This window comes from Octopus bimaculoides, chromosome 18 (assembly GCF_046866305.1).
Source record: "Octopus bimaculoides isolate indiv1 chromosome 18, ASM4686630v1, whole genome shotgun sequence".
Taxonomy (NCBI): domain Eukaryota; kingdom Metazoa; phylum Mollusca; class Cephalopoda; order Octopoda; family Octopodidae; genus Octopus; species Octopus bimaculoides.
Genome location: NC_142945.1, coordinates 52443338 through 52466078, shown reverse-complemented (window position 1 = coordinate 52466078; position 22741 = coordinate 52443338). Strand labels below are relative to the sequence as shown.

Sequence of the window (22741 nt, the reverse complement as noted above, 5' to 3'; positions counted from 1 at the left end):
GAAAGCTCTGGAGTGCCCCACGTCAGGGTAATTGAAAGGGTAGTGTCAGGGCTAAAGTGCCTACTGCATTCATCAATGAATTTCTATTGCAGATGCATGTCGTGGCAATAAGAAGAATTTGGGAGGAGATTTATGGAATCGATGTAGTATAGAATTGAAAGTCCAACTGGCAATACAAATATAAAAGTTATTTCAAATAAAATATTGATAACAGAAACCATCTTGGCTGAGGAGTATTCAGCATGAAGATTTGGAAAATTTGGTGGAGATCCTTTCGATTAGGAATCAAACAGATTAGCTGTGATATTGGAAAGAGGGATATCTGGCAGGCTGTGCAACACATGAAGATGCCTTTTTTTTTTTTTTTTGATAGTTATCGTGCAGGCATTGCAATGGTGAGTAAATGTTCCCTGGCTCCAGGAAGTGGTTTACTCATCTCCTGCAATGTAGGCAGATGGAACACTTAGAAGGCATAAGGGGGTATCTACTGAAACTTTTTGTTGCTGAAATCCAAATGAGCAAAGCGAGTAAAAGAATGGGGATGAGATAGATCTACAAAAGTGAAAACGCTATCTTTTGAGAGTGAATATAAAGTATATTTTTGATAATAGAGATAAGAAGGAAAGATATTTGTATCTCAAAGAAAAATAAAATGAAATATTTCTCAGAGGAATATAAAATGTATGGTTTGCATATTTGTGTAGAGCAGGGAGAGTTGTACATGTTGGGAAATTGTGATAATAAAAATTCTGATAATTCTAATTTAAAACAAGCAGTAAAAATATAAATCTTCTTGCCTAAAGTAAAAACAACCCCATAAAAAAAAAAGACATTTTATTTTAAGCAAGTAATTATTTTGCAGGAAACATTAAATTAATATTGATAGAATTATTTACTGCCTGCTTGTCTATCGATAATTGTATAGAATGGGGAGAATTGTCCTAGTTAAGAAGTTGTGATAATCCAAATGTTGATAATTTTGTCTGACGTCACGAGTAAAATATATGATAAATCTTGTCTTCATCTTGTGTAAAGAAAAAACAAGTCTATAAAAAATTTATTTTAAGCAACTCATTATTCCACAGGAAACATTGAAACTACTATTAACAGAACTAGTTAGTAACTACTTATATTCTAACACTCAGGCTTATTCAGTTGACTATATTTAAAGATAAAGTAGTACACAGTATCACTTACCTTTTCTAATATCCCCATACACTCTTTATGTGCAACAATTTTACAAGCAACACACTTTTTCCTTGGACCAGATTTCTAAAACAAGAAAAAGACAATTAGTAAACAATGAAATAATAAACAGTTTTGAAAAACTACCATTGCTTAAAACAAAACAGTTAACTATCATCCAACTATAGACACCTTCCCATTCTAATGGGTCTGTATTTGATGTATGTGTGTGTGTGTGTGTGTGTGTGTGTGTTATCTTTTAGTTGTTTCATTCATTTGAATGTGGCCATGCTGGGGCACCACCTTGAAGAATTTTTAGTTAAAGGAATTGACCCCTCTACTTTTATTTACAAGCCTGGTACTTATACAATTGGTGTCTTTTGCCAAATCACTAAGTTATGGTGACACAGACACACCAACAGAGTGAATGTGTGCTCTTCTTTGCTGCCATGTCTCACAAATGAAGCATATTTGGACCAAATAGTGACTGGTGATGAGAAATGGATTCTCTATAAAAATGTTAAACACTGAAGACAGGGAGTTGAGAAAGGAGAAACACCAGCACCCCAGGTTAAAGAAAGTCTCCACCTTGTTATGGTGTTGTTATGTGTTTGGTAGGATATGTAAAGTTTAGTACACTTTGAACTTTTAAACCCTAACCAAATGATAACGAAGAACTCTGGTGAACAGCTTGAGTGGCTTAAGTCAATGCTAGAAGAAAAACGACCATCTTCAGTTTCAAGACAAAAGGTGTTCTTCCATCAGGATAATGCTCAAACACATACAGTGAGGATGACATTCCAAAGGCTGGAGCAGCATGAATGGGAAATGATGCCTCACCGACCATATTCGCCAGATATTGCCCCATCATATCATAATTTATTCAACAGTCTTCAAAGCCATTTGGACGGAAAAATATGAATTCTGTAGAAGTCAGAACAGTATTGGAGGAATATTTTTCATCACGGACAACTGTATTTTGGAAGAGGGGCCTTGCAAGTCTAACAGATAGATTGAAAAGCATTGCAGAAAATTAAGGAGAATATATTTTAGATTAAAGAAGAACTTTGTTTATCTTAATTTTGAAAAATAAAAGAAGTATAAAAAGACCACATTATTTATGGAATGACCCAATATATATATATATATATATATATATATATATATAATGTGTGTGTGAGAGAGAGAGAGAGTGTCTTTCTGTCTGTTTGCTCTCTCATCCACCGCTTAACAACCAGTGTTGGTATCCATGTCCCTGTTACTTAGTTGTTTGGCTAAAGAGACCAATAGAATAAGCATCAGGCTTAAAAAGGAAAGTACTGGGGCCATACATTTGAGTAAAAAGTTCTTCAATGTAGTGCCCCAGCATGGCCACAGTCTAATGACTGAAACAAATGAAAGATAACACATCATCATCGTTTAACATTCATCTTGTTTGCATGGGTAGGAAAGTTGGCCAGAACCTGCCAGGTAGAAGACTATATCTGAGAAAGAGGGAGAGAGAGACTGAGAGCGAGAGAGAAACATTGGTCTTAATGAGCAGTAGTAGAGAAACTGCACAGAAGCATAAAGTGTGACTGAACCAAGATTTTGCTCATTAGTCAGTAATTTGAACAGTTTACAATAATCATGGTGACAAGGTTGTAGTTGTGTAAGATGGATGAAACAAATATTGCAAGGGACTTCCTTTGATAGCACATGTTCACTGGTTTCCTCTCTAATATACGTTACCAAAGCACACACACACACACACACACACACACTGTTCTGCCTCCGTCCACCCAATCCCACTTTGGTGAATCCAAACATTGCAGTAATGGAAACTCCTAAATGATTTTTAAAATCTATATTGTAACATGTACCACTTTTATATTATCATCCTTTTGCATAATTAGCAGGTCGTATACGTCACACAACGTGGCATGAAGAAGATAAACATTTCTATTCGTTATAGTACTTTCTCAGCTAATCTGTAATTTTTCATTGTCTGTTTACTAAACAGACGTGTTTTTGTTGTTTTATTGTTCTTTTCTTTTTATTGTTTAATGTTTAAAATTTTGTTTTATTTATTTTTAGCTATCTCTCCTTCATCTTTGGTCTGTCTCGAGAGACAAAGTTAAAAGCTTGCTTAGAAAATTTGGCTGTACCTAAGTCCGGTACATGGAAACCTAACATTACCATTGCAAATGGAGTTGTACGTATCTGTAGTCTGTTGATGCAGTTGTTGTTGAAGTTGCTTTGTCTAAGCTTTGAGCAGACTGACTGATGAAAGACTCACTCGCCATGACCACCCCCGGCTTTTGTTCTGTGCAGTGGATCTCCAACAGAATTATTCAATATGACATTATTTATATACATATATATTTTAAATTTTAGAGTATAATTTGAAGAAGATTTGGTTATTATTTGGGGATGTAAACATACCAACACCGGTTGTCATGCAGTATTGGTGGTGGGGGACAAACACTGACACAAAGACACACACATAATTATATATATGGCAGATGGAATATATGAGAATTGGTTTGAATTTTATATATACACAACAGGCTTCTTTCAGTCTCCGTCTACCAAATCCATTCATAAGGGTTTGTTTGGCCCAATGGCTATAGAAGAAGACACTTGCCCAAGTGAGACTGAACTTGGAACGATGTGGTTGGGAAGCAAACTTCTTACCACACAGCCACATTTGACATTCTTATCTTTTCAGAGTGATTGATAACGTGCATGTGAGAGTTGGTGACAGTCAGGGCATTTGACCATAGAAAATGTTAATGATGACGATCATGTTGATAATATGAGAAATATCTTCAAGTGTTGACCTCATGCAATCAAGGTTGTCTTCAGCTTTTAAAGGAAGGCTTCATTTGTTATTTAATCTTCAAGAACTTATTCTCAGTTTACTTGAAATCGTGAATGCTTGCATCCTTTAACATTTACCTGCTTTACATCACCCACCTTGCTCATTTACCTGTATTTCGCTAATTATCTGCCTTGAAAAATCTCCTCAAATGTACACCTAATAAAAAGCTTTTTCTAACAAGTTGAGAAATGTTGATGCTATATTATCAACTACCATGAGATAATATTAAGCCGTCATTCCTTAATCACTTAATGGTAGCTGACAGTTTTGGTTCTATTTGATTCTGATATTATAAAGACTCCAGGGTGAACATCAACTAGATTAGAAAACCTATTACAGGAGTATTTAGAACCTAACTCATATAAGGAATTCCCTTAGCTGGTTTTGTATAAAAAGGTTTGTGCAGCATAGCTCTTTATGTTACTTCTATAATTTTCTATCTAGTATATAAACTTCCAATGGCATTCATACCTTTCCTAAATAGATGAACATAGCTTTGTATCCTTTTGAAGTTGTTGTTATTTAAACCCGGTTCAACCCTAATTGAGAAAATTTAAGATTAAAGGCATTCTAACCATGACATCCAAAATGCATTTTTAACATCGTAGGTGTTTTTGACATCCAGGAAGTAATCAGAACTGTAGCCAACCAATGACTATTTGACACACAAATAGTCATGATACATCAATATCACATGATGCACATAAATATATATATATATATATATTTTATATATATATATATATATATATATATATATATATATATATATATATATATATATATATAAATCTATACTAAAATATTATTTGTTGTCTGCGGGGTGCATGACAAGATATACGTTGTTGTACATCCTGTTCGCTTATGAAAAAGGAACTGGCAATTATTCAATATGGTGCCATGCATCCTGTTAAAATTTTGGTAAACAACTCTTTTGATAGATTTCATCAATGAGTATTCTTGTTCAAAAAAATGGTACTACCTACTTGTCAAGTGGTGTAAGAGGTTCATTAATTTGATAGGCATTTGTATCTTCAATGTAATTCTCAGTTTAAATGTATGTGAGATTTTGAGACATGACCAGCTCTTTGAATTATAATTTCCAAATGGGCTTCTACAATTTTTTTTCTTTCTTTCTACTTTCCTGCTTCTCAGCCCTGTCCATCCATCAATTCCATCTGCAGTTCTTTCCGTCTGTTTTCCTTTCTTTCTTTCTATTTGTCTGTTTGTCTGTCTATTTATCAACCTACCTAAATGGGCATAACACACACATACACACACACTTTCAGTCTCTGGAACGTGGCCATGCCAGGGTCCTGGCTTCATAGGTTTAGATGGACAAATGAAGCCTGCAACTTAATTTTTAAAAAGTCTGGTACTTAATCTACAATCTCTCTTGCAGAAAGCTAAGTTATGGGGGATGTAAACAAAACATCACCGATTGTCAAGTCCTCATTTTGGCGTTTACTTAATGTGTTGATGTGCTTCTCCCTGTTGTAGTAACCCATGAGACATGCTTCCTTCTTCCTTCACCATTCAACTTTACTATCATAAGAGGCCCTGCAGAAGGCCGATGGCTCTGTTCTTCCTCTTCTGCGTATGCCATAAATAAAAAGCATAAATGCTGTAGCAGTGTTTTTGATTGAATTAAGAAAATGACTACTGCTGGAGGTGCTGATGTTCATGCGTGTGTGTGTGTGCAAATATGCGCTGGTGTGAATATGATAACAAAAAGAAGCTAATCATAATTCTCATCATGGAAAATTCAAAGTGAAAAAAAAAAAAGACAATAATGATCTTAGAGGATCAATGATATTCTCCAAAGGAGTTGTCAGATTTCATCTGATCAATTTCACTCAAAATAAATTTTAACCTACCAAAAAAATTTAATTACAGAAACTGTGAAAAGATAGTTGTAAGGATAATAGAATTATTAGTATGGTTCTAAAGAAATAAAAGAAAAATGACAAAACTAAAGCTTCTCACAAAATGGCACAGAAAGCAACATAAATAGATACACATACATACTCACATATTATACATACATGAATTCCAATTACTCAGGGTCAATGACTCCCTCTGCCCTTTACTATAGAGTTCATCTGCTGTCTGTATCATACACAAAATTTCTAAAATCGCCATTAGCTATTTCATTATCTCATTTCCTGCATGAGATACATCTGTCTTATTTTAATTCAGGACTTCAATTTACACAAAACCTCTTGGCTATTATACTACTCTCACAGCAATGCTGACTGCACAGAGGCCACACCATGTCCCATCCTAAACAGTCAGCAGCACTGGTTTGTGCCCACACTTACTGTTATCCATGATAGTTACTATTGTCTCCAATACACTTAGAGTTTTCTTTTCATCTATTTGTTTTGCTTCCAAAGTCCAGTCTTTAACCTGGCATCACTTTCTCAGTGGATAATCAGATCACTATAAAAATATGATTATTTTCATATTTTATTCATTGAATGGGTGGTGCCCATGGCTGGTTCGTTGCCCTCTGAGATAGCTGGAAAGGAAGCACCGTATTTTCCAACTAAGAAATCAAAATTTTTCTTATCAAAATTTACAGCCAAAAGAGACAGATTGACTTAAACACAAAAGTGACATTAGAAGACCAAAAATTCCATGTGAGATGCAGAAGAATCTGGAAAGATAGTGATGATGTCTGAATGGTTACACTATATATCACATTGACATGTATATTGGAAAATATGGTATGTTTCGCATAAACAGGAGAACATGTTTAAATGCGTGTAACATAGTTTAAAGTGATATTAATAGATTTTACTGCTGCATTTCTTCTTTTTGATCTCTTTGCCGTCATTGTTTTCATTTGCAATATTACTGCCAATATAGCAAATCTAAAGAATCACTTTGTCTGTTTGATTGTCAATTATTATAATATTACCTTGATAGTATTCCTGAGATAATTATTAACTCAGATTTGTGAAAATTAACGAATAAACTATATTCTTCAGAATATTTCTGGAACTTTCTTTATCGCAATCCTCAATTCTAAATAGCCAGCAATTAAGACTGTCTCATATCCTGAACTGGTGACAATTATATTCTACCTGCTGTAACTGTACTATCAAAATTCTCAACAGCTTTCCTCTTTCTGCATCGATGTTAAACAGGAAAGTACAAAAGATACAGCTTTGTCATTTCACTTGCTTAATCTCAGACTACACAGTCAACAGTCATGGATTACCGAGAATAAAGTCATTTTAATAATTCTATAAAATGTTGAACAAATCCCATTCTTGTCATCTCTGACGATAATTTGTCATAAATAGCTGCATCAAAAGCTTTTTCATAGTCAATAGAAGCAATAAATAAGTCTTCATCATGTTCTCTAATTGTCTCAGTAACTAACTTCAGCTTGACAATAGCATCCTTTGTACCTCTTTCAGTTCTAAAACCAATTTGTTCCATTCCGTATTTGACTTTAATTCTATTAGCAATGATACTAAGTAGGATTTGACCAGCATAAATCATCAGCATAATTGCTCTGTTGTCTTTACATTGCATTGTAGACACAGTATGACTGACTGGCTAAAAGTTTGCCGCACATTCATGAGATCTTGTGTGGCTTCTTGAGCAAGTATCATTTTCTATAGCTTCAGGTCGACCCATACGTTCAGTAAAATTGAGTATGTGGAAACACCATCATCACTATCATTATCACCATCATCATCATTATCATCATCATTTAATGCTCACTTTTCCATGCTTGCAAGGGTCAGATGAAATTTGTTGGGACATATTTTCTACCGTTGGGTGCCCTTCCTGTTTCCAAAGAAGGTAATTCTCCCCTTAGCCAGACATGTTTTTCATGGAAGAACTGGAAATGAACAACATCGCTTGTATGACAGTGATGCTTGTTTACAACCATCACACAATGACAAGACAAGGGTACACACAAACACACATATATCTGCAGATGGTATGAAAAAATACCTGGTCCATACTATAAAGTGGTTGGTGTTAGGAAGGGCATCCACCCATAATAACCATGCCAAAGCAAACACTGAAGCTTGATGCAGTTCTTGAACACATTGGCTCTTGGCCAGCCCTGGGCTACAGTAGAAAACATTTACCCAAGGTGCTGCACAATAGGACTGAACCCAAATTTACACGGTTAAGAAGCAAGCTTCTTTACCACACAGCTGCACCTGAAAATGTACCTGTAATTCAAAGGTCCAGGTGTCACACTGATTCTAGCAAAGAATTACATTTATATTACATTTGTCTTTGGAGTACTCAGCCACTCACACACTAATTCAATGGATCTAGTAGCTCGGTTGATTGGACACCTAAATGCTCAAGATTGGAAATTCTGACTGAGGTGCTTTTTTTTTTTAGTTTTTATGAGGTTGTTTTCTTTTCTTTCTTTCCTTTATCTCTTTTTTTTTTATGATAGTCTGAAAATTGATTTAACCCAATCATTTAGCCGTAATTTTAAGTTCCATATTTTTTGGCACAGATAGTGTAAAAATTTCAATGAGGCTTTTTTTTTCATAGTTTTACGTCATTTGTTGCAGGAGTTTTTGATTTTTTTAAAAACATTTTCTTTCTTTCTTTCTGTTTTTCTTTTTATTTTAGACATTATTAGAAGTGTTCCTTTCTCTTATACAATTCTGACTTTGATAATTTTGATAACTTTCTATTTGATTAACATCTGTTGAATTTTTCTATAAGCTCTTGTAATATTCTCTCCAAATTTCCTTTATATCTTTCCATTCATAAAGCATATTACAATCTTTGTCTTTGATAAAAATCTTTTCTTGGTGCAAATTTCCTTCTTATTAGATTCATGCTTTATGAATATCTCTAATGGTATGTGTTAGTGAATCCTTTTCAATCTCCTCACAATTTTCATTGATGTTTTCCTGCTTGATATTTTTCCTTCGTGGTTTCAATTTCATGACTTGCCTGTTGACACCTTTCTTTGGCTCCAGATGATGCCATATCACTGGTTTTTACAGATCTTCTGTCTTCAGTTTTATGTAATACCGCATCTGTTGTGTGGTGGATTTAATCTACTGCCTAACTTAACATTCCACATCTGACACCTTTGGATACTTCAGTTGGGGCCCATTCAAGTATAAGTCCATGGACATCAATGAGACCCACAAAGCAAGATGGGGTACTAAATACATATAGTTAGATTTCAATAAAATCTTTGCAGCAAGTGAGCCATGAAATAGGAATTTCGAAATGAATCATTCATTGCTTTTTGAAGTGATGTCCTTAGAAAAGAATAATCCATAATCTAATCAAAGATGATCCAGATCAAAAAGTGACATTTAGTGAATGGTACTTGGAAAGATGAGTAGAAGGTACACACTATCCAACAAAGATTGTTTAGAGTGTGAGGTTATATAAAAAGTAAATGGCTCAATTAACCATCATAACTGTATCTACATTGGACTGAGAATCCACATGTTAAAGAGGAACATGATGTTAATTTACTAAGAGTTACAGTTTGGTGTAGTTTATCATCAAAAGAATTATCTGAACCATTTTACTTGGACATGCTGCAACAATCTGTTATGCTAAGCATTGAAGAGGACTTGAAGATGGGGATCCCCACACGACCATAATTAATGTAAGGGCCTTGATGAAATTTTGCCAAACAGGGATTGGATGAAGGGATTCAGTAGAATATCCTTTGGGTTTACTGGTCCTTACACCACTAGTCTTATTTTTTTTAAGGGGATACTTACAGTACAAAACCAGCAACAGACAATGAATTGAGGGCAGCCATTAAATGAGGAAGCACACAAACACCAAACGAAATGCATCATGATATTTGTGATTCCATTGCTTTATGTTATCTGTAGTGCCCTGGATCAGAGCAATCATCAATTTGAAAAAAAGGGATTCATTAAAAAATTGATGTCCATTCCTTTGAATTTGGAAAACGAAATGCATTTTAATAAACAGTGATTTTATAATTATGCAATGTGCATATACACTTTTGGGGGTTACCCTGTTTCTAGAAATATATATATATATATATATATATATATATATATGCAGCTAATGCTTTGTTTCTTTTGGAACAGCAATGCCAATTAGTCTATAAACATTGTAACCAATGTTTATAGACTTTGGGGGGTCTTATTTTCTGGCCAAAGTGTCTATTGGTCCCATTTGTTACTATTGTCTATCTTTATTATCATTTTTACAGTAGGCAAGAATCGTGAGAACAATGTTACATGCTTGTTTATCGTATCAGTCAACATTTTTCAGCATTTATTTATTTATTTATTTATTAACTTTTAATTTTTTTTTCCTATCGAGAATAAACCCAGGAATATTTATTGTTCTGAACAAAATATAATAACCAATAAGGATAAATGAAAAATTCTTTGTAGGAAAAAGAAAAAAACATAAATAAGACATCTTTTGTATATAATTGTGCTTTTGGTAAAAGATGACTAACAGAAAATGCTGTCTGTAATTACATAAACATAAAATTGGGCAACAGTAGAGCGAAAAATGAAAAATGTTCTATAGATTTCCATAAAAACAAATAAACTGATCTAGTGCCAAATAAACTCAGGAATTCTGGATACAGAAAAAAGAAAAACAAGCAAACAAACAAACTAGAAATGGAAATTCTACAATTAAAGAAAGATATTGATAAATCAGTAAGTAACAGACATTTATTATATAACATTCACACAACTATTGATAATTTACAGTCATCTCTTTCACATGGAATAAGAAATAATAGCATAAAAAAAAAGAAGCTAAGCAGACTCTATAATGGCAAAAATCATGCTGCCAACATAGGAAAATCAATTTGTTAACCTTGCACATCCTACATACTGTCTAAATCAAATTACACTTCTCATCTGTGGTACCAACTTCAAGGGAAATAGAACTATAATCAAATGAAAGCTGAACTTCACTAACTCTACCATTCCCTGGAGAATTTCCTTCGTGAGGGAAACATAAAAATGGACAGAAAACTTGAAGATTTACACCAGGGCAAAAGCAATAAACACACACATACACAGGACAGTAAATAAGCATTTAACCAGAAACTCTAACAAGTTCTGCCTGATGCCAAAAAAAAAAAAAAAAAATTATAAAATAGTATTATGCAATACTGATAAGAATAATGGAGAAATACTAATATATCACACCCACACGTGCACACACGCACACACACAAACAAAAAAACATCAATCTCATACATGATAGGAAATTTATAAGGAATTATTAAAGATAAAATTCATGAATTATGATTAAACTAAAATAGTTAATTCTAGCTGCAAATGCAGAACTAGGGTCTATTCCAGGCCACTACTTTACAAGGTTTAATTCTTTGGCAATTAATATGTTATGGAACTGTTAGAATTCACAAACAGTATAACAATGGTCCAAAAGTTAGCAGAACAAAATCAACATTCAAGACTAATGAATGATTAGATAATATCATGAAACAATATATACACCAGAGAGATATGATATATACAATATACGTTATACAGATATATGTAATATATATTCAATATAGGTTGAAGTTTGAGTCAACAAATGAGTCTGACCTGGTAGAAATAGCAACTAAATCCTCTTGGAATTGCACTCGACAACAAATAAATAATGAACACACACACACACACAGAGAAAATATTAAAATCACAAATAATAAATGCCTACACACACACACATAGAGATAGTGAATATCGGTGTAGATAGATATTAGGGATAAAATTACTTTGCACAAGAGCTTTTAGATTTTTTTCTGTAAATGCAGTATAGCAAAAAAAAAAAAAAAGTAAAGAAGAAAAGAAAAAAAACAATAACAGATAAACAAACAAGTTTGAAAGGCAAGCTGTAGAACACCACACAGAAACAAATTCAACAAAGTAAATATGACATAACATCCAGTAAAAACAAATAGCAAACAAAAACTTTTGCATGAACTGAATGCACTTTGGTTATCGAAAAGATGAACATGTTATGAAAAAACAGATCAAACAGAATTCGCATGACATCCAATCCCAATCTATCATTAATAATAATATTACTAAAACACCTAAGTTTAAAAACAAAAAGAAAATCACCTTCTCAACGAAGCCACGAACCTGCAATTCATAAAAGCTTTAGATGACTAATGTTTATTTAAAATCTTTATGCAAACATGACATTGTTACATTGGCCATACAAGTAAGACCATTTTAAAAACAAATGACTATGCATTTACAAAGAAAAAACAACAAAAACCCACAGAAAAAATTAAAAACAATTGCAACTCATTATGTTACAAAATATAAATATTTCAATAGTCAAGCAGATGAGGGAATGTATAAGATGGACCGAACTGCTAGAAATACTAGCTGAACTGACTCAAATCTTGTACACTGCTGTTAAAAAATCAACACATTTGATAATGCTGCCCTTGGTCTATGAAAAGCTGGAATGGTCATGGACAGAATACTTTTTGATCTTAGGTTTACATAAAAACTAACTTGGAGGTAAACAACAAAAAATTAATAAGAGAAATCTTCAGTGTTTCCTTAAAAATTAAAAAAAGAAACGTTCATCATAGAATACATAATTTATGAAAATACAAAGCATAAATTCCTACACAGTGTTACATGATATAAAGAACTCGAGACCATTACTAAAAAAGCTGAATGAAAAAAAGGAGTTAACAGCAAAACATTTCAAATTCACAATGATATCTATAATTCAACATTATTCTCATGTGTTTGTTCATTTGTTTTATTTAAGTTTTGTTTTTTCCATGCTGGCATGACTTAGATAGAGGAAAGTGACTCAAATGTTTTGGGGCTAAATGTGGTTACTGTTACTATTCCTGATTGGTTCTTCAAGAAAGGGATTTATACTTTATTTAAGATGAAATTGAAGGTATAGAGTTTGTGTATAGAATTAGCTAGATGATAAGAAAGGATAACAAACACTACCAGTCACTAAGAATATAACCATTTGTAGCCATAGTTCAATGTAGTTTTGTGCTTTTGTGTGTGTGTGTGTGTGTGTGTGTGTGTGTGTATGTATGTATATATATATATATATATATATATATATATATATATGTATGTATGTATGTATGTATATATATATATATATATATATATATATATATATATATATATATATATATATATATATATATATATATATATATATATATATAGTGACATTGTGTAGCAAAATAAAAACAAGTTTCTTTAGCAAGAGATAATTAGGGTTATATTAGCTAATTTCAGGGTTCTTTCTCCCACATATGAAATCAGTTCTCTTCTATCGCATCCGGATTTTGATCTCTGCATGATGGCAAGCTTTTGCTGGCTTCACTCTTCTCGAACTTCATGCTAGTGATTTTGACAGTGAAATCAAAGCTGTAACTTCTTTGTAGAAAGTGTTTTCTAAATCTATATTTTTATTCTAACAATTATTAACTAGTTTAGTACATTAATAAATTACATGCAATGTTCACAAGATTAGACACTTTTTCTGTTAATCATTAGGGATATCTTGTAGATCAAAAAAAGATAGACGTGATGGAACAAATTAGATTTCATATTCATAAGAGCACCCTAAAATTAACTAATATCACCTAAAGTAGTGTTAGCTAAAAAATTAATGTTATGCAGTGTTATTATCTATAATAATAAAAAACAATATTATATTTTCATAATAGCCAATTTACCAGTTGGTTTAATACCGAAAGTTGAGAAAGACTGAGCAACCATCAGAAAAGGCTTCCTTCAACCATTTTTCTAGGAGTTTTTCTCAGTTCCTGATATGAAACCAATTGATAAATTGACTATTATGATAACATAATACTGCATAATATCAATAATAGTATATCACACTATTAAGCAGCAAGATTGCTTGTTTTTCTAAGTCATGGAATTTTTTTTATACAACTGTATGTGTGTGTGTATTTGAACTGTAATGCTGCATGGCAATGAGATATGAGCCATGAATGAAGAGGACATGAGAAGACTATCAACAGTATCTTCATTACTATCCTGCTGCTAGCATCTTTCTGGCTTCTCCAACTTATTCACCCTCTACTCTCAATTCTTCCCAATCTTTACAGATATTGCCTCCTTCCCACTCTATTTCCTCTATACTTTCCACCCCATACACTTTTGCAAGCTCCCGCCCACTATAATTCCTCCTACCTGAAGCACCACCAGAACACCTCACTACCACTAACTCACCCTCTTTCTCTCTCCTAAATGTGAATAGCCACATAGTACCTCTACAACAGGAACCTGCTCTACTCCAACCTCTTCCCTCATACCTTAACCCCCATTTAACATATGTATGTGGCATCCACTCGTTGGGTTTGTAGATCTCTGAGCAACATGGTGACCTCAGTAGAGGCAGCGGCAAGAGAAAAGTACCCAGTACACATTTTAAAGTGGTTGACATCAGGAAGGGCTCTCAGTCGTAGAAAACATGCCAAAGCAGACACTGGAACATGATTCAGTGTCCCTGGACTCATTAGATCTTTGTCTAACAACTCAACCCATATTAGGATGGAACAAGAATGTTAAATGCTGATGATGATGATGATGATGATGATAATAATAATCACACACACACACACACAATACTGATAAAAACATCTTGTAGAAAATGACAGTAGGAAAGTCTAAAAACATTGATGGACTTAGAGAGACTTAACTGCTGCAGTCAAAAGAATATATAGAAGACTAATAAAGAAATACAAAACATTAATAAAGTAGAAATAAAACAAGATCTCAGTGGCATTTTTTTTTTTTTCATTTTAATAAATGTTGAAATGTATTTTATAACACATTATCATTATAAATAAAGCCTGTCAACTATAAAATGTCAATAACAAAAGACAGCAGTAATGCAATAATGACTTGTAGAAGATAAGAAAAATATTTACACAATATTATCAGTGCAATATAATGGACTAATAAGAAAATCCTTTAAACAAAGCATAAAACAGTCACATAAGTATTTTTAGGATGCAAACATATATATATATATATATATATATATATATATATATATATACATAGAATTATTATACATACAAATACACATTTACTCACACATCCATATATAATAGCATCATTCAATTCCAGTATTATATGAAAACATGATGGCCTTGGGAAAACGATTTACTTTGTTTGGAAAGAGGTGTGGTTTGGCAAAAGGAAGAGTGTCTAGCCATCGAAAATATACCTGAATAAACTCCATCCAACTCATGCAAGCATAGAAAAGTGGATGTTATGATGATGATGATGACACCACATATGTCATTGCACGAAAAATTATGCAGGCATGAAGAAAAAATATATATGATATGAGAATTTGAGTTTTATCATATTTATTAAAACTTGAACATTTCCCTAACATTAGTCCCTGTACCACATCTCTGATCAGAGCCTGCCAGACCTCTGTGTTGCTAATTTCCCCTGCACTTGCAGTATGTTTTTGAACAAGTTACCCACCACCCAAAAAATATATCACAGAACAGAGGATTGGGGTGGAACACAAAATTGTGAATAAACTGGTTACAAGGGGAGATGCCACCATCTATTCAGTGCATTTGTTGGATGAATGTTTCAAGAAATATATTTAGTCATATAAACTCTGTTAAAAAAGAAGAATCTCAGAATCATTTCAGTTTATGAATGAGAGCTGTCCAAAATAATAGTTTCAAAATTTGGCACATGGCCAGCAATTTTAAGGGTGGGGCTTAGTTTGATTACATTAACATCAGTGCTCAACTGGTGCATATTTTACTGACCCTGAAGGAATAAGCAGCAAAGTTGACCTTGGTGGAGTTTGAACTCAGAATGCAAAGAGCTGGAAGAAATGCTGTTAAGCATTTTGTACTAACAATTCTGCCAGTTTACTGATAAAATAATAAAATTTAATGAATCATTTTTTTTTATATCAGCAACTAACGATTGACAACTTGAGATGTTTCACCTTTATATGAAGTTACCGAGAGGTGTTATGCTTCCCTGAGGAAGCTTAAAAAAAAAAAGAGAGAAAAATCAATATGCATCCAGTGTTGTCTTACATTCTTGCTAATGAGAAAAACAATGAACAGGAATTGATATTATATAATTTTTTTTTTTTTACCATATGTGTGAATATACTCTGGGTGTTTAATAGATTAATTAATAAATTATTAAATATGCTTTCATCGGCATAACTACCTAATTATTAGAATAAAAAATACCCAAATAAATAAAAGCACATTCGAGAAATAATTAACCTGTTTAGTATTGAACGTATGGTTTGAGCTGAAGAATCAATTAGTAGAGTCAGGTGCCTATACAAGCAGTACTACAAGTGGCATCAGTCAACAACTATATCAACAACAACAACATGATTGTAGAAAATGTTGAATTCACGACTACGTTTCTAGACATATATTAAGTGCTACTATTTCCTGCTAAAATACATATAAATATGTATCAAAATGTTTTCCAAAAATAGTTTGTCAGAGAGCATCTATTTTGATGCCTCCCACCTTGCTGCCTCCCACCTCCAACATCCCCACCACTTATCAAAGAAACCTACACAGACTGTCAACAACATTGCAATCTACTTGTGCTTTTATTCTGTACTAAAGTATCTGTACACATGTGTAAATGTGTGCGCACGTGCGCACACATATGTACATATGTGCAATGCGTGTCTCTTAAGTGAGATTGTATTTTTTATATTTGCTTTATTTTTCAATTATTATTATTATTATTATCATTGTTATTATTATCGTTATTATCATTATTATCATTGTTATTATTATCATTATTATTATTATCATCATCATCATCATATAAAATAAAATGTCAACTTCAATAGACAGTATGCTTCTCTAGAAGTTTTACAACCCTTGTCAACACAAGCTTTCAGTAAGAAGTTTACTTCTTTTGTCCTTTTAGTATTTAAGTGCACTTTCTTTCAATCTCCTTGTAAACGTTGACAATAAATCTGAACTCAATAGATCTGAATGAGTAAATGAAGTGGTAAGGCACTTTGTGCAGTATGACTTTTAATATATTGTCCAGTGTAGTGAAATGTCCCATAACATGATTAGAGAGCCACTTCATCTCAATTCTATCAGTGTTTTAACTTGCTTTTGTGGTAGACATATTTATAACAAACCAACAAAGAAACATCTGTATGGAGCCACTTCTTGCTGTACAAGAAATAGCAGCCATTACTAACATGAATCCCCCAGCCCAACCACCATGAATAAAAGGAGATATTGGATAAAAAAAAATTAAAAGATAAGATGGTTACAACAAAGAAAAGTTTGATGAAATGTCAGCTTAATCAGAGCAAATACAGTACCAAGTAGTAACAACAAAAATGATGCAGAGACACATAAGATATGTGTAATAGAATAGAAAAAAAATGGTAGAATGGCTAGAATGTCTTTTGTCATACAGGGTATAGCTAAATTTGATGATTTATATGTCTCCTTTCTTTCAGGAACAGCTTGGTTTATTGGTGAACAATCAATGTGTTGGAAAGCATAAACATCAAAGTTGTAGTTGAGAAAAGTTAGCTGAGGAAAGAACGCCATCTGAATAAAGGGAAAGAGTTACCTGTATCATGATTGTGTCGGGTATCAAAATGCCAATACCATGACCACTGCTCAATGCTCTGTGAACTCTGCAAAGGCTGTAAGATATGATATGGACAAGTCCCACATTTCATGAAAACCAAGTTCTCTCAGACTGTGATGGTGTGTGGGTGTGTCTCCAGTGAGGGTGATGTTATACCACTCCACATCTTTGAAGCTGTTGGAGACTGGGGTCAAACTTTGGCTGGAGGTGAGGTGGTTGTTACTGGAAGGCCATTTGTTTGGCAACAGGAACTCCTTGCCATATCTCCAGAAAGAGTCAGAAGTAGGTGCCGGAGAATTTCTATGACTCCACCAGCCCCAATTTCTAGCTTCTTAATTCTTCTGATTCTAATCCCATGAATTAATATGTGTGGGACATGATTGAGAAAGACACCAACTGCTTTGCTTGCAACATCAAGGCTGAGCAGATGACCAAGGTCAAGGAGGAATTCAAAGATCTCAGGGAAACGTTAGAGTATGCATGTGCCATGTTCTGGAACCATCTTGAGACATCATCTGCCACAAACACCATAAAGTTTTTTACAACCCTTTAAAAACAGTTGTTCTTATATATAAAGGTGGCAAACAGTAAACATTTTGGTGTGTGCAAGATAACAATCTCTAAGTGCACTGCTTGCTATAGCAGTAATCACCTGTAACTTGGGGCTTATTCTTCCCTTCTCTGAGAAGTCAGAGAGGCTCCACAAGAAGAGAAAAGAAAACAAGTAAACAAACAAAACAAAAAATCCTAGGTGTTGTCCTTATTAAGCACCTAAAAAATTACTCTAGTATACTTAGTTCATTCATATTACATTTCTATGTCATTTCAGATATCTTCTACATTGGTTCCATACACTTTCCTGTTATTTGCACCAATTTTTCTTTCTGTCAAATTTAACTCCTCCATTTCTAATTATTACATGTTTCTCTAATTTCATTGTCCAAGTTTTACCTCCTCAAACCTGATGCCCACACACACGCAATCAAAGGATGTACCTTTCAAAGAGACTGTTCCTAAAAGCCACTTTGAAACAAAGCCATCATGTAATAACAACTGTGCCACCTGAACTATAAAATTTTGTTGCTTGCTGAACAAACCTTTGCTACTTTACGATCCACTGAAATGGTTGGAAAGACCACAGGCTTCAGCTCATACTGCTTATTGTATAAATTGTTGGAAGTATGACATCCACAAACAGTAGTATTCTTTCTATAACAATGCGGTCATGTTTTGCTCAAATTGTCTGCTGTTTGTTGACTGAATTATAGAAGATGTATTAGTATATTCTCAACACACTTCCCATTAATTACGATTCCTCTCCCTCTACACCACTTTTTTTTTTTTTTTTTTTTGCATGTTTGAGTAAAGATATGAATATTTTGTCAGTGTAATATTTTCTGAAACAGCCAGTGCATCCAAATGTTAACATTGGTATATGACAGCTGGCATATTCTACAAGCAGTTCATGATTACTTTACCATAGTCACTGTCAAAGAAATGTTTCATGTACTGAATTTATATCTCAATACAGGTGAAAGTACTCAATAAATCATCTGGCGATTTAATGCTGTTCATAGTTTTAACATAATGAACATTCAAGAAACGGTTTTGACAATACACCAGCACTAATGCACTTTCAATATTCCATTTATCTAAAAGAAAACAGTTGTCGTTCGTATGTCACAATAGATAATAATAGCAGTGACTTGCCTCCTGGCAATTTTCTATAATTCATTAAAAATAATGACATAGAACATATTGAAACCACTGTTTAATATACAAGCATACAACATATATGCATACACACATATGCTTACACACACACACACACACATATGTATACATACACATACTCATACATACATAAACACACATTCATATACATAAACACACATACATATGCATACACACACACACGCATTAGTGCTTAATTAAGTAAACCCCTTTCAAAAGACATTAAGCATGCTCCTTTATATATCTCATTCAGTTACGAGACCAACTTTATAGTCTACACTTAAATGACATGGGAAAATTTTGAATATTTTGACATTTCTTAAAACGTTTTAAAAATCATTCTTAGATCAGAAAGTTTCATAATATTTTAGTTGTTGCCAGTTTATAAATTTAATGCAAACAATATTTAATTATGCACAACTGTTTGTTAATGTTGATATATGGTATTGTGCAATATCAGCATTTTTAACTAATAACCATCTGAGCCAACAACTGAATGACTCCCCAGGTATTGAGTACACTTTGCTCATAGGCAAAATTTTGCTTGCATTCAAATATGAAAGTGTCTGCTGAGGCCAACAGTTTTGAGGGGAAGTGGTAAGTAAATACTATTAACCCCAGCACCCTCCAGAAATTTGAAAAGGAAAGTTTCCCCCCCACCCTTATAGCCAGAACAGTAATTTCTATACAAATTGCAAGTCAATGAATTTTAAAAAATTAAATATTCCTTATTTTTATTATCCTACATTCACCCTATCGGTTCATATGCCTTTGTGATTTGACCCTAGAACAAAAGAAGGTTATTTGCCCCTTCTCTACAATCATACAACTTGTTAGATATAGCATCTATATTTTTAAATCTTACATTAGATAACATATCTTAGCTCTCTCACAAAATATGTTGCATGGTTGGCGTTAGGAAGGGCATCCAGCTGTAGAAACTCTGCCAGATCAGATTGGAGCCTGATGCAGCCATCTGGTTTGCCAGTCCCCAGTCAAATCATCCAACCCATGCTAGCATGGAAAGCGGACGTTAAACAATGATGATGATGATATCAAAAAGGCAAGAAACTAAAGTATTGTCATTACCATCATCATCATCGTCATTACCATCATCATCATCATTTAATATCTGTTGTTCATGGTGGCATGAGTTGAACAATTCAACTAGAGCCAAAAAGCCAGAAGGCTTTGCTAAGCTACAATGTCTGCTTTGGCATAGTTTCTACAGCTGTGCCCTTCCTAATCTCAACAACTTTACAGTGAGTACTGGGTACTTTTTTTTCCTGCCCCAACTATGGGGTTGTTTTTAATTATAAATTATTTTTTGTATCTCTTTGAGCCCTTGTGACTAATTCAGAAAAGATTATTTTATTATACCAATAATAAAAATAATCATTATTATTATTATCACCAAAATCATTATCATTAGCATTTAATTCTTGTATTTGCTATATCAAATTAGATTGAGTATTAGCATTTTTTAAGAATCCTTGCTCATATTTCTGCCTGTGTGGGAGGATGATGTATAACAATTGATTCTACACAGTAGTATATTATCTGCCTTTCATATGTAGTCTATCTAAAAGTACATTTCATTTTACTTCTGTTCTTTCAGATGAGGCATAGCCAAGTGTTTATTTTGTTGTTTGCATCTACATACTCCTTCACACAGCTACTCACATCATCAATTTAAGGTTGTTTTGTTTTAGTAACATTGTAGGATTTTCTATTGGGTTTTCTCTTGTATCTGTAAAATGTACTTAGTCTTGGCTAGGACACAGCATCTAGTAAGTAAGTAAGTATTCTAATACTGAATGTATTTTCTATTTCCTTCTTTAGAACAATTTTCATAGCTGTCTTGTTAAAAGATACTGAGCTTGATGTGCTGCATGTTATCAATATCTCAGTTTCAATTTTCAACTTGGAGCTGGTTAACCGCAATTGCTTATCATATATCTGTTTTTTCTCTCCTGATATTTCTAAATTATTTTTCTGTTTCTTTCTGCTGTTCGTTTTAACTGGTGTGTTCTATTGGCATTTTTATTTCCTCTTAGAACTTTACTGCCTCTTTACACATGGGATTTAGATTTCCATATTTATAAAATATAGCTGCAGAAATAAACATGAGGTTAAGAATCTGACTTTGAAAAGTATGTAGTTCTGGGTTTGATCCATCTGTGGAATACCTTTTTTTTTTTCATGTCCAGGATAACACAGTCCAACAGGTCGTTTTGTTCTAAAACAGCAGAATATGAATTAAGAGCAATTTAGCTACTATTTTTAGCAGGTTGAGAGACCACATATAAATTCCATTGTCCGTTTGCTTTATGTGTATAAGATTTGGTCCCCTTTCCAAGAATTTTAACCGTTTGTAACATCCAGTGAGGTTCCATTTCTTTCATTGTCAGAGCTGGTTGTTATATAATCATCAGAGTTTCTTTGATAAACTTCTGTTACTTTAATTCGAAATACTTGGAAGACGTCTTTAACACAAATTTCACAGAAGTATCGTCGGTGGTTTTAATGTTCATTTTTTCCTTGCATTTGATCCAGAAAGTGAGCCTTTAGAAATTCCAGAAATAGTTATGAAATCTCTTTCAAATTACACACTATCACTTAAAAGAATTAAACAAACAAACAAAAAAATGGATAATGAAGCCCTGGATATAATTATGTTCAAATAACAGTTGGGATGGTCAAAGAAAGAAGGCCTTTTATCATAAGTATGTTCAACCCAGACTGACAAAGATGTGAAAGCAAATAACAATAACAATAATTAATGTCCATTGTTAAATACATTGATTATATAAAACCAGACAAGAAACCAAATATGATATGCTGCTACTCTGAATTTCTCAAGTTTCCTTTTGTTTTACTTTTAATGGGCAATTCAATTCTAAACCTTATCATAACTAAATTTCTAAGAATAACATAATTTTACTGTGACTATTAAAAAAAACCTAAATGCTTAAAATGCTCAAAAAAACATGGTTAATATTTCATTTTCTAAAGCAAGTGTAAATAAAATAAATATTTTATTTTTACATAAAGATATAATTGTATAACCGAAAATGTCAGCCAAGTCCTGTTGGATCGTTATCAATTCCTTTTGATTTACATTCACTCTAAGTATTTTTCTGTAATAATTCATAACAATTATGCATTTAGTAAAATGTCTTAATTACTACCAAGTGCATAAATGTACTGATTGAGTCATGTGTAATTAAAATCTTTGCACTACTAGTGTTACAGCTATCAACAGTAATTAGATAAGCAGACAATATTCACCTGTTGCAGCCTAAATAGAAAAAGG

General features: G+C 33.1%; 1 protein-coding gene across 2 annotated transcripts in view; it reads right to left on the bottom strand.

The window, feature by feature from the left end:
• Positions 1-22741, bottom strand: part of LOC106878091 (diacylglycerol kinase zeta-like) — a 351530-nt gene that overhangs the window by 188772 nt on the left and 140017 nt on the right. The window contains exons 4-5 of one of the 2 annotated variants that reach the window (XM_089366298.1): positions 12148-12168; positions 1198-1272 (exon numbers count right to left, since the gene is read on the bottom strand). In XM_089366298.1, the coding sequence (XP_089222424.1) occupies positions 1198-1272; positions 12148-12168 (96 nt within the window). The remainder of the gene's footprint in view (positions 1-1197; positions 1273-12147; positions 12169-22741) is intronic. The other variant, XM_089366299.1, reaches the window with a different exon arrangement.